General features: G+C 43.7%; 2 protein-coding genes across 2 annotated transcripts in view; one reads left to right on the top strand and one right to left on the bottom strand.

Moving 5' to 3' along the window:
* Positions 1-111: 111 nt before the first annotated feature.
* usp42 (ubiquitin specific peptidase 42) lies at positions 112-10071 on the top strand. The gene is made up of 18 exons (XM_047609155.1): positions 112-447; positions 2095-2344; positions 3006-3212; positions 3347-3457; positions 3683-3782; positions 4391-4458; positions 4558-4628; positions 4748-4830; positions 4917-5028; positions 5150-5290; positions 5527-5627; positions 5710-5875; positions 5979-6635; positions 6720-6799; positions 6911-7948; positions 8309-8622; positions 8729-8791; positions 8888-10071. The coding sequence occupies exons 2-17, from the start codon at positions 2104-2106 to the stop codon at positions 8785-8787; spliced, it is 3549 nt and encodes a 1182-aa protein (XP_047465111.1). The 5' UTR covers positions 112-447; positions 2095-2103; the 3' UTR covers positions 8788-8791; positions 8888-10071.
* Positions 10072-10425: 354 nt separating this feature from the next.
* The window catches only part of cyth3a (cytohesin 3a), a 31501-nt gene continuing 29045 nt past the window's right edge, over positions 10426-12881 (bottom strand). Inside the window, exon 13 of the mRNA XM_047609161.1 lies at positions 10426-11860. Coding sequence (XP_047465117.1) covers positions 11788-11860 — 73 coding nt within the window. The 3' untranslated portion in view covers positions 10426-11787. The remainder of the gene's footprint in view (positions 11861-12881) is intronic.

Consider the following 12881-nt stretch of genomic DNA (forward strand, 5'->3'; position numbering starts at 1 on the left):
TGACTACTAATTGAGGTGTTATAACAGGGTGAAAAGGTGACATACAAGCATCAGTGAAAAAGTGTATTATGATTTTGTGCATGATTTAATAGCAGGGGATTGAGTTGCCTGATGTAGGAGTGTGGACACAGTAATGTCATGCATTGATGTTTGTACTGTACGTTTTGACCAAATAATTATTACAGATGATTCGAGCTGTATAAAGTGTATACAGTGGGTTGTACATAATGTACACAAAGGTCAGAGGTATGTACATGCGACGGATCTTCCCGAAACACGTTCCTCCCAGAGAAGCAGTGGAATGGACCAATCAGAGGCCTCGTTTCATTGCAGGTACCCGGATGTAACCGTGGGGCAATTAGCTACGTCATTGTTCACCGCCGGACACCCGCTGGAAATAAGGGATGGATTTACAACCGATATTAACGTATTCATAACTGATTCCAGGTGAGTGCTGTTATGTTTTTAGGTTCAAGTGTCACCTTAACTGTGCTGTCCTGATATTTTGGTAGCTCTGCGTCGCGTAGATTTGTTGTAGTAGTCTTACACCGGTTCTCTCTGTCATGTCGGCGAGAGCGGCGTATTGAGCGCACTCCGTCGCCGGTGTCGAGCCCCTCCTTTCTCATCTAGCTGGACGCCCCGTTAACCGGGACCACGTATTTTAAATAAAACACATTTTAAAGTGTGGCCAGGAAACCACTCTTCGACGTCCTAGCCCATATGTGTGTTTGTGTCCGCCATGTCAGAGAGCCTCCATCGTGCCGAGCTAGCTAGCTAGCTAGCCGCATTAGCAACAATATTGCCGCACGGGCGCCACCGCACGTAACGTTAGCTCTGTGTTCGGTAGCTCCGTGTTTCGTTATCCGTTTCCATGGCGTTTGCGGCTTTGTGAACGGTTCTCTCCGCGCCACTCATTGTGTCCCGGTATTCGAGAAGAAATGCAACGGTCTACTCGGTGCTCCGTCTCCCCACGGGGAATAACGAAGACTTTAAGCGGTGTTTTATTCTGATTTAACGGCGCTGCGTGTTAAAGGCCTAGCTGCTGTCTGCTAGCCAATGTGAGCAGTCCGTCTGTGGGAGCAGGTGGGAGGGCACAGCTGCTGGTGTAAACGTGCTTCCGACCAGGAAATTTCCCCTTGTCTGGTAGTTCAACTGGTAACGTTGTTACTTTTGCCCCTCTAAACAATCTCAGGCCGATTAGGCCTCATTAGTTGGGGGATTTGAACATTTTCAAATTAGACCGGAAACATGCTTTTGCCTCAAGACGTTATTTTGTATTTAAATCCACAATGACCACTAATAGCTGGAAACACAAGTTCCAGTTTGAATGTTTAAACACAACAAGCCGAAGATGAATGACACACATTTTGTTCCTACCATGAACTATCGTGAAATGAATCAGCCAGATCAGCACTGGATATAATTTTACTGTTTCTTAAAGGTAAATGTGATCGTATGAGTGTAGTGTAGATGTGACAATGTGAGATATTATTGTGTGTTTATATGGATCTAATAATGGGACATTTTGACTATGTGTTTAATTATAGTTTTGTAGTTGTAGGTCCACTGTAAAGTTATACAAACAAGTGGTGTAGGATATGATACTACAACTTTTGATGCGCATTGACTCACCTGTCACTTTATTAGGTACACCTCCGCCTAATCTATTCATATATAACAGCTCTGCACTAAATCAAGATTATGAATTTTACAATGTTGAGTAAACGTTCAAGCAGTGTACCAGAGGTCGTGATTCAACTTTAAGGTAATTTTTAATGGTTTGTGATATTCTTACAAATGTTATCCAGGCTAGCACACAGGCAGTTCAATTCAGTAGCACTACAAACCATTGCCTCTACCATGAAAACACAGATAAATCAACAAAATGTAAATGTAAACCACAATTTGTCATAAAGCTACGGTCTAGAGCAGGACAGTTTTATGATAATACATGTATTTGAACTGGTGTACCTAATGACATGGCAGATGTGTGTGTATAACTATAACAGAAACGATAACCATCAAAGCTTGGCATTGTTTCCCTTTTTCTGTGGCTTTTCAAGTTCTATGCATCTATCTCTTCCCCTGACACAGCTATGAACAATGACCATAGTTGACAGAGCTTCAGAGAAGTCTGACCACGAGTCAGTCGGGTGTAACCGATCCTCCTTCGCCAGTGGAGACGTTGGGATGGATGGCAGTTGTTCCAGCAGCTGGGCAGTGGGCCCCTCCATGCCCAATGACTCTCCGAGGCTGAAGGCTCCAGGAGGCTGCCTGGGCCCAACGCCTGGAGCTGTTGTCTACAACAGTACACCCTCTTCTGTGGACCGGCCCAAGGAGCAAGGTAGGAGCAAGGGCTTTTGTCAGATTAGCTTTTAATTCAAGTGTCTTGAAAGCTCGGATGAAACTATTAAGAATGATGGCTAATTCCACTGTGATCCTGGCTCAGCCAAGTGATGCTCCACGTCTTTAACCCTCTCACAATATGGACACACGGACACATTTCCTAACCTACTGTGTTTTTTCCAACCTGCGCAACTGCACATCCAATTCTGTTGTTATTTCTTCTTCCCTACATATATTGGTAATGCTGATGTAGTGATTTTAAAGCGCTAATGAAGCTAGGGTTTGTGCTACTGCTTTTGCACAAGAGTGTGACACAACTCTTTGTGGGTGTGCTGCTGCTTCCTCTGTATTTTCATTCATCCAGTTATATAACCCAACCTGTTTTGAAGGAAGAGCATGATCAGTCTCCTGAGCTTTTGACGCTGTTTTGATATAAGGACCAGGAGCCTGATTTGTTGAGCAGAAACAAAAGAGAAAGCAAACTCTGTTTTGTGTTCTCCAGACTTCCATGTTATATAACTGTTTACGCTATTAGCTCCTAATGTGAGTTTAGTAGTTTGCTGGTATGTAGGCAGCATTGTACATTGTAGACACATGTTTATATGGTGGGTCTTTGTTCTCAAACTAATTGAGTTGTAATTGTGGCTTTGTGTATATAGTGATAAGCAGTGGCGATGGAATTGACTTGCCCCAGAAGGTCCTGTTCTCTCCAGAGCGGCTTGTCCTAAAGTGGGCTCAAGTTCACCGCATTGGTGCAGGCCTACAGAACATGGGCAACACCTGCTTCCTCAACTCAGCCCTGCAGTGTCTCACCTACACCCCTCCGTTAGCAAACTACATGCTGACACGTGAACACTCTAAAACTTGTAAGTTTTACTTTTGCAACCAAAAATCTCTCTTTGCTAAGTGTAATTACACCAGTTATCACGTTATTCCTATGAGCTGATTTCTCGTTTGAATCGTGTCTTGCTCATCGAGTGTTCACCTGTTCCTGTTACAGGTCATGAGCCAGGGTTCTGTATGATGTGCACCATGCAAAATCACATCATTCAAGTTTTTGCCAACTCTGGGAATGTCATTAAGCCCATCGGTGTGCTCAATGAGCTCAAAAGTAAGTGGATGTCTCTAAAGTGCTAATGTTGAAAGTGTGCCCTATACCAAATGTTTACCTGAAACAAATGGTAGGAGGCGCTGTGTCACTATTTACTGTTTGATTTTGGAGGGAAACTTTCTGGCGGGAGTTTGTTTTCTGCTTTTACGCAAAGTTTAATTTTGAATTTTACTGCCCTCTACTACACTCTTGTGTCTCTCTGATTTATTTATTTTTCTCACACAGGGATTGCAAAACACTTCCGCTATGGAAGCCAGGAGGATGCACATGAGTTCTTGCGGTACACAGTGGATGCTATGCAAAAGTCCTGTTTACCTGGAACCAAGTATGTCACAACACACAATCATGTTTATCTGTTCAACAATTATTAGATATTAGTTATGAAATATAAAGAGGTGAAAAAGGTCGCTTCTTATCAACAGGTTAATAAGTCGATGCAGTAGTTTTCTAAGATAGATCAATGTCTGCCACTTCCCCTTGACTATTGAGTATTCCTACAGCAGGCGTGCTGACTTGGTTTGATAAGTGGCCTTGGAAAGATCGGAAGCGGCTTAACAGGGTTGTTCAAGAGACTTCTAGGATTATAGTCAGACAGTGGCTATATCTGGAAGAAATCTATATTTGCCACTTCAGGAATAGGGTGCAGGGTAGATGATCCATTTATTTGTGCACTTAATAATTTTGAACTTGTACAACAAGCTGCAGCTTTTTGTATTTTGCTCTATGTATGTATGTGTTGTTACATACACCAGCCACTGGTTACTACTTATTCGGTAGTAACAGGTGGCTTCTCAAATAATTACCATTGCTCTCTTTGTCACACTTGTATCTTATGATATTTTCTAACTTGTGAGTTCTTTTAACTTTTTTTTCTCTACCAATGCAACCATGTCTCTGGTGTTAGTTTTTCATTCTCATCTTTATTCTCATCAGATTGGACAGGCAAACACAGGCAACAACTTTCATCCATCAAGTATTTGGCGGGTACCTAAGATCCAGAGGTAACTTATTATTTTTGATTTATTTTTTTCAGTTATGTTTTTATGTCCTGCATCTTTTGCAGCTTTACTAATAACTTGATACAAATGTGCCTTTTTCAGTTAAATGTTTAAACTGCAAGGCAGTCTCAGACACGTTTGATCCTTTTCTGGATATTACTCTGGAAATTAAGGTATTTTAACAAGCCTTGTTGATTTGCATTGTCTGTTTTACTGTAAATGGATATGTATATAATGTGTACATTTTTTAAGAAAAGTAATAGACCTTACAATGAATTTCCTCTCCATGTAGACGGCTCCCAGTGTCTCCAAGGCTCTGGAGCAGTTTGTCAAGCCGGAACAGCTGGACGGTGAAAATGCCTACAAATGCACCAAGTAAGTCACAGAGATGACAAGCGAGTGCCGGTTTCCGCTTCTGTTGATTTTTATTAACTCGAATGTCAAACATTTGTTTCCTCTAGGTGCAAAAAAATGGTCACAGCCTCAAAGAGATTCACAATCCACCGTAGCTCCAACGTGCTCACCCTCTCACTCAAACGCTTTGCAAACTTCACTGGAGGCAAAATCACAAAGGTACTGTGTCACAGGACACATGGACATAAGACAGCTACCTAACGCGTTGCTATTATTAACCGGATATTTGGCTGTGATGCTCTGTGATGCTGAAATGAATCAGCTGCTTTGTGTTCATCAGGATGTGAAATATCCAGAGTACCTGGACCTGCAGCCCTTCATGTCCCAGTCCCAAGGGGAGCCCCAGGTCTACGCGCTGTACGCTGTACTGGTTCACTCTGGATTCAGCTGTCATGCAGGACACTACTTCTGCTATATTAAGGTACTGGCAGTGCTACAAACCACAGTCCTAATCTATGACAATGCTGTTGTTGCTTATGCACACATTTACTTGAACTACTCTCTATAGCAGAGCTGGATACAGGGTCTGTACAGACATGTGCATGCACGTGAACATTATATTGTGGAGTTGTAATTTTACTGACAACACAGGTTTAAGTGCAGTTGGGAAACTGAATCTGCTGTGTAAAACCTGTCAACTCTTTTGTTGTCTCGCAGGCCAGCAACGGTCAGTGGTATCAGATGAACGACTCCTCTGTGTCTGTGAGTGACATCAGGTCTGTTCTCAACCAACAGGCCTATGTCCTTTTCTACATAAAGTGAGTAAACCTAAGTTTAGAATCGGTTTAAAGGAGTTTTTTTGTTGTGGGCTTAACATTAACATTCCTGTGGTGTAATTAGGTCGACTGATGTGAAAAAATCTGGGGACTACAGCCACTTGAGTCACAACCCAGGTATGTCTGGTCAGTCTTCTCCACGACCTGTGGTGATACCACGGATCAACACCACCGTCCACCACAACAACATTGGCTTCATAGGTCCCCAACTCCCACCACACATGACCAAGGTACGGCCAAATCTTTACCAGCCATTAAAGATTTTTTTGAATGCTATAATTTCAAGTATGTAGCCAAAACAGTCAAGCATGTCCTTGTTTCTTTCCTCCTCAGAGCGCTCTCCATGTTAACGGGAATGGATCGCTGAGGGACTATGCCACCAGCTCCAAGCCCAGCACCAGCAGCAGCGTGGTAGGAAAACCAGGCCACGGACTGGCTTCTTGTTCCATCTCCCACTCAATCAGCCGGCCCACGATGATCCCAGACCATGACAAACGGCAGAAGCTTTCCTTTTTTATTGGCCAAGGCAAACAGAGCAGGCCGTCCTCCGCTTCCTCCTCTTACAGCCAGACGTCCTCCGCCAGCAGCTCCTCCTCCAGCTCTCTATCCTCTTCACAGTCTACCTCAGACATCCGCTCAGACGTTCGCTTTGTTCCGCGTCAAATTAACCACGTTAACGGCACGTCTTGCAGTAACGGGGATCACCACACAGGAGGGAATGTAGCATCGTTTTTGGTGCCGTACAGTCAAGAATCGTCGGAGGAATCGGACCAGGAGAACGGTGACTCTCTGGATAACGGCTCGTTATCCAAGGGTCATGCGAAGGGAAAAAACGGCACAGCGGATGTCTTTGACAGTTCTCCTAAAACCACCAATGGAGATTCAGGAGTGCACCATAATGGCAACGGAATAAATGGCATCTCAAAATCAAACCAAAACGGACACCATTATGGACACCACAAAGTTAACGGACACAGCACTCTTGAAAAGGTAAATGATCTGTTTACTCTTTATAAATTGTAGATACTAGTGTGATGACTACATATTAATAATCTTATATTTTGTGCTCTTCAGGTGTCAGGCAGTAATCGTGACGGTTCATCCTCTGTGGCCGCTGTGGTTAATGGACTTGGCAATGGCCATAGTCCACCAAGGTAATGTCTTCAAAATCACTACTGGTTATTCTCACATTGTAACACTCTATGTTGCACCCAACAAGTGTGACATAAATCATTGCTCACATATATATTTTTTTGTTTTACCAGCAAAGAGACACACAGTCCTTCTTCAACCCAGGCCAGTTCCTCTCAGACCAGTCATCCCACGGCTAACGAAAGCCAGCTCTTCTCCACTCCCGACACAAGGGCTAAACCTCTGTCCGAACCCCCGCGTCACCATGCAGCATCCTCCGCTGTTAACTGTCCCCCTTCAGCTTCTGCTACAAACGCCCATTCTGTTGCATCCGGGGAATCCACCGCTTCTCCCTCTTCTTCTAACGGCAACCCTGCGGCCTTATCCACCCAGCCAGTCTGCTCTCACGGCACCGGTGAAACATCTGCAGCTCCACAGAAAGACAGCGTAGACGGTGAAGCCAAGGATCTACCACATACCAATGGTATATCAGCAGGGACTGATATACGCACAGATGCTAAGGAGCAGTACCAGTCCAAGACCGGTTCTAGAGGCAATGAAAGACAGTCTTCCCGCGACAGACTGCACTCCGACTGTGGTAGAGAAAGAGAGAGACACTACAGAGACAGGAGCCAGGAGCGAGAAAGTGACGGCGATCGTCATCGGTACAGAAGAGACTACCGAGACCACCACCACTATCGCTCCAACAGAGATTGTTTGCCTCATTCTGAACGCCACTACAGGGACAAGGAGCGGGACCGTCACAGAGAGTGGAGTCCCAGACACTCCAGGGAGCACAACCGCGACAGACACTCTCATCATCACCGCTACCACCGATCCAGAGATGACGCGGACCGCGAGCGGAGGGGATACCGACACGCCCACCACGAGGAGTCCCACGGCCACCGGAGGTGGCAGCAGGACAGCAGAGAGTCCCGGCCGACGAAGGACTATCACCCTTCAGCAGAGCGGACTTCCTCGCCAGCCGCAGACACAAACAGGTCCAAGGGTTCCCACGCGCAGCCAAACGGCGACGATCAAAGTTACAAGAGGACTGCTGCGTATCTGAGTAAGGAGAGAGATGACAGCTCCGAGGCTCGTCGGTCCAAAAAACACAAAAAGAGCAAGAAAAAGAAGAAGTCAAAGGATAAAGACAGGCACCATGAGAGCAGGTGAGTTTGCTTTTTTGTGTCTATTCTGACTGAAACAGTTGCTCCACTTTAAAGGTGTTTAGCTAAATGTTAGTTTGCTTGAATGCACCAAAGGTTTACATATAGCCATAAAACCAAATAACTTGAGTTTTATTTTTTATGATTTAATGAAACTATCAGCAAAAGTCATGAAAGGGAAAAGAGTTTTTAAACTTGAAACATATTTGTGATGGGCATTTATCACCATTTTCTTTGGCAATGTATTGGTGTAGTTATTAATCAATAATAAAAGTAAGTTAGTTATTTTTTTGTCTTCGCTGGTGACTAGGTCGTTTACGTTGAGGCCTCTAAATAATTATCGTGTTCCTTTTCCCTCCCCAGAAGCTCCGACGTGGATTCTGACCGCACCACTGAAACGAAAAAGAAAAAGAAGAAGAAGAGGCGGCACCACGACAGCGACCCTGAGCTGCACAGCCCGAGTGCAGCGCGGAGCCACAGGAACAGAAGCAGCGAAGAAAGAGAGAGACGCAAGCGCCGGTACTCCGACTTTAAGGACTCTAAACACGAAAACGGTTTCTCGCCAGAAAAACGGCGGCGCACAGACACGGCCGATGTCAGCAGTGACCATCCGACCCGCTCCCATCACACGCCCCCCACGAACGGTTCAGCCTACCACCAACTGAATGGATACACAGGTACGACACCTCTTCACATTCAGACTGTCCTAAGGATTCACCGTGATGTTGAGGTAAATGCTGCAGTAGAGCGAGTCCATTTAAAAGTGTTGATTTTATTTCGTAGGAAATGGTTACAGCCGAACCAACGGCAACTCCCACAGCAGTGAGCCGACGAAATACTGACTTGGTGAGCATGTAAACATGACAACACTGCAGCCTGCAGGCTGGTCTGACTATAATCACTGATGTTTACGATCATCTCTCCACTTTCCTCTCGTTTCAGACGCATCCAACACCGTTTTAACAACAGCAGAGGAATGACGACAACTTTTTGACGTGGTGCTTCTTCATTGGGAATATATTGTATTTTTACCACAGCTATAGTGTTTTAAATGTTAAAAAAAAATATTTCCTTTTAGTTTTTTCTTTTTTTTTCTTTTTTTTTTCTGAACGGCCCAGTTGACTAATCTGCCGTTATTCTCCTAATTATGGTTATAAAAAACAAACTTTCACATGTTGAACATTTATGATAAATATTAATATATACTTGTACGGACACAAAGCCTGGAGCTTAAACATCTCTGCTGCTCAGTGGAACTCAGGACTTGAAAACTTGTCAACATCCACCACAGATATCCACCTGCTTCAAATAAGAATGAAACAAAAGGGAAAACGCCTCAGAGAAGAACTGTACGGCACCGCGTTGCAAGTTTAAGATGTCACCATATCTACAGAGCTGCGATGGTTTTTTCTGTTTAGTTTTTTTTTTTCTTTCATCCCACTGCGAGTGGTCAAACTAACGGAGGGAGATCTTTTTGAATGAGATGGATGAGTGGGAACAAGCAAAGGCTTCGCTGACTGATACCTCCATGTTAACCCTGGACAGACTTGAGAACATTTCCCAGCTTTTGTTTGTCTAAGCCTAAGATTCACTCAGTGTAATTTTTAAACTCCCTCACAAGATGCAGAGATTTCCTCTCTGGATCATGCCTCTCTCTCTCTCTCTCTCTCTCTCTCTCGCTCTTTCTTTTATTTTTTTATTTTTAAACATTCAAAAAGAAACGCATCACAACTTTATAATCATGGCCGTGGACCATCTGTGTTAGCTTTTTAATGAAAACTACAGTTTGTGTATTCTAGCGTCATAAAAAAAATACTGTGAATTTAATTTTGAACTGTACTATCAGTTATTTTTATACGTTAAGAAAAATCCTGTATCAGGATTCTCAGATGTTTTTGTTTTTTGTTTTGCTTTGTTTTTAGAAAAACTTCATTTTGACCATGTTCTCTGGACAACAGTCGGTAATGAGTATGGTTTGCTTTGGGGTTATTTTTCTTTCTTTTCAACTTTAGACACGTTGGGAAAAAAAAAACTGCTGTTATACCTTTTTAGTTAAGCATGTCAGAATTTATACATTGTATGAGGTAAAAGCCTTAAAATACATTTGTTAATGTCAGAAATTGTAATTCGATCTCGGACTTTGTTTACAAGCTGCATTTGAAATGAATGAAAATTGCTGATTGACGTGACTGACGAGTCGACAGGAGGAAGCTCCTGTCTGCCTTTGTATTATATAGAATAGATTGTACTGGAGCCCCCTGTTGGACAAACGTCCCACCGCAGTTAGATCATGATGTAGATCCATTTACTGGCTGCACTCTTCTGTATTCAGGTTTTGCTCACACTTTTCTAACTATTTGGATCAGCGACGTGGTTCACGCTCATTTATTCACTGTTTCCGTGTTCAGAATAACCAAAGACCTGGTAAGTCTGGCGATGACGAGCACTTGCCACTGAACTCACATGCACACACACGGGACTGTTTTCCGATCAGTATTTTTATTCAAATTCTACATCGAAGTATTGGGGAGCGGCTTTCCCGAGCGAAGATCAAACCGTGATTAAACCTCAAAGCTTCGTCTAAGTAAGGACAATTTTTTTCGGGTTGGTTTGATCCATCTGGGAAAAACTCGTCCACAAGATTCCAGTTTCTTTTCGTCCTCCACTCTTGTTATTCTGTCATTTAGCTTCATGTATTATCTGATCCTCAGTAATAACACAATGTGAGGAGGTTTCACAGCTCCGCAGAGAGCCGCACAACGTCCCTCTTCCACTATTGTAAACTGTTAGCTTTCAAACTATATATAATATATAAAAAAAAGAAGAAGTGAACGGGTATAGGCTTCAGCCGCTATGCTATACACACTACATTAACACAAAAGGAAAAAAAAAAAACAGTATGTACATTATATACTATACATGCATAATGTAAGTCGGGGATGCCTCTTTTGTGAAACAAGAAAAATAAATACAAAAGAAAATTATCACAAAAGTGAATCTTCAATACATAAAATACTTTGAGATGACAATTAATATATGCATTATAGCTTTTTAAAACTGTGGCCGCGTAAAAGGTGTTAATACACTTAATATATGCTCTCATCAAGCCTGTTTCCATTTCTTTGCCTTCGTTGAGGACATAGTAGGGCACGCTGTAAATGAAGCGTAGGAATTGAAGTTTCCACATTAAATCAGTGTGTTTGCATATACATGTACAGTCACTTAAGGGCTACCAATCAGACCAGCTGACCGGCGAGCTTGAGGCTTCCTGTAGTCACGTGTCGCTACAGAATGTTGTTGGCAGTCGTCGAAGGAGGTGAAGGTGGGCCTTGCTGACGACCAGGCGAGCTGGTCTGCCACCAGCAGCGCCGCTTTGTGGCGATGGTTTCAGGAATAAAAAAAAAAATCCTCACTGTGAAGTTGTAGTTGTGCACGGGATTCAGTTCCTTACACGTCCAGCAGAGGGCGATCTCCTCACGGAGCACGTCATGATCTCATGGTTACAGTCATGGCTTTCTCTCCCAACAGTCCCTGTGCTGTTCTCCATTATTATTATTATTATTATCCAGCTTAGTAAACGGCTCCTTCCTCTTCTGCTCCGCGTCAGTATTTAACACCTGTGCCAAATTAAATAAAAAGCTTCACCCACGAAACGGAGGTGCAGGCAATCGTTTCAGTCCCACCTCCTGTGTGTCCTCCATCCCTGAAAGAACGAATGGGAGGCCTTCATGACTCCCAAGACTAACACACGCGCACACACACACGCGCACGCACACACACACACATGGACTCCTGGTCACAGAAATGCTGGTGACACAGATGTAGCTGAATGTGGGTGGTCATCATTTCTTGTTGGCTATCCTCCTCTTCCTGGTGGCCAGCATGTCGTAGAAAGGATCCCTGCTGATGCTCGCTCTGTGGAAGAGGACAGGAAGGAACTGATTAAACCAGGAGGACTGATTAATCATCGAGGTGAACCACATGTACCCATAATATAGTCTAAGGGCCTCCCAAATCGTATCCCCCTATGTCATGGTGGTGGTTTGTCCTCTCCACTTCCTGCTACAAATATCTCAACAATTAAACATTAGCAATATTTTTTTTGCTCTGTTTTGGTCTGCTCCACCAAAGCAGGTTATCAGCTAGTTGCTACATCACAGTTCCTTGGCATTTACATTACATTAATCGCACTTTTATTACACTTTTCTTATTGGCCTCCTGCTAGGAAGACAGCAGCAGTACGAGGGAGATGAGACACATAGCGTCAACAAGGAGAGGAGGCCGCAGAGGTTGTTGATTACTATTCGTGGAATTGATCTGGGAGCTCGTGACTACTATGAACTGTACATAAAGATGCAAGGATTATCTGTGACGTCAACAGCTAGGAGGCTGGTTTCGAGGCTAAGTGTGACGAACCTCTGGCTAATCCAGAAATATGCAGACTGCTAGCAACACAAAACCACCCACGTCTTAATTAAAGCTGGCACGCCCTCAATAATGCATAACTTTACGCTTTGATGTTATTTAAAGAGATGACGTTACGCACTCTCTTTACCACCAGCGGGGAAATTTGCTACAGAGACCAAATGCATGTCTTGGTACCCGGCTGTAAACACGTTTATTCCTGCTGTACAGCTGGACATTTAAACATGGAGGTCCATTGGGTTGTTTTAGGAGGCAGCCCCTAGTGGCCATTGTAGGAACTGTTTTTAGCCTCAAGTTGCTTTTATGTTTTAACACTGGAGGTTGCTGCTTGGTCATTACAGGACACATTTCACCATTAAAAGAACCAGACAGCGGCTGTTTTAAGTTGTTAAAGTGCTAATGCTTGTTTCTGACGCAAGAGTGAAAGCTTCGTGTCCTGATGCGCTGTCAGTGAGACACCAAATATGGGAACAATGCTGAGTAATTATGCTTCCCAGCAGTTGAGCCGCTG

Source organism: Mugil cephalus, chromosome 16 (genome assembly GCF_022458985.1).
Source record: "Mugil cephalus isolate CIBA_MC_2020 chromosome 16, CIBA_Mcephalus_1.1, whole genome shotgun sequence".
Taxonomy (NCBI): domain Eukaryota; kingdom Metazoa; phylum Chordata; class Actinopteri; order Mugiliformes; family Mugilidae; genus Mugil; species Mugil cephalus.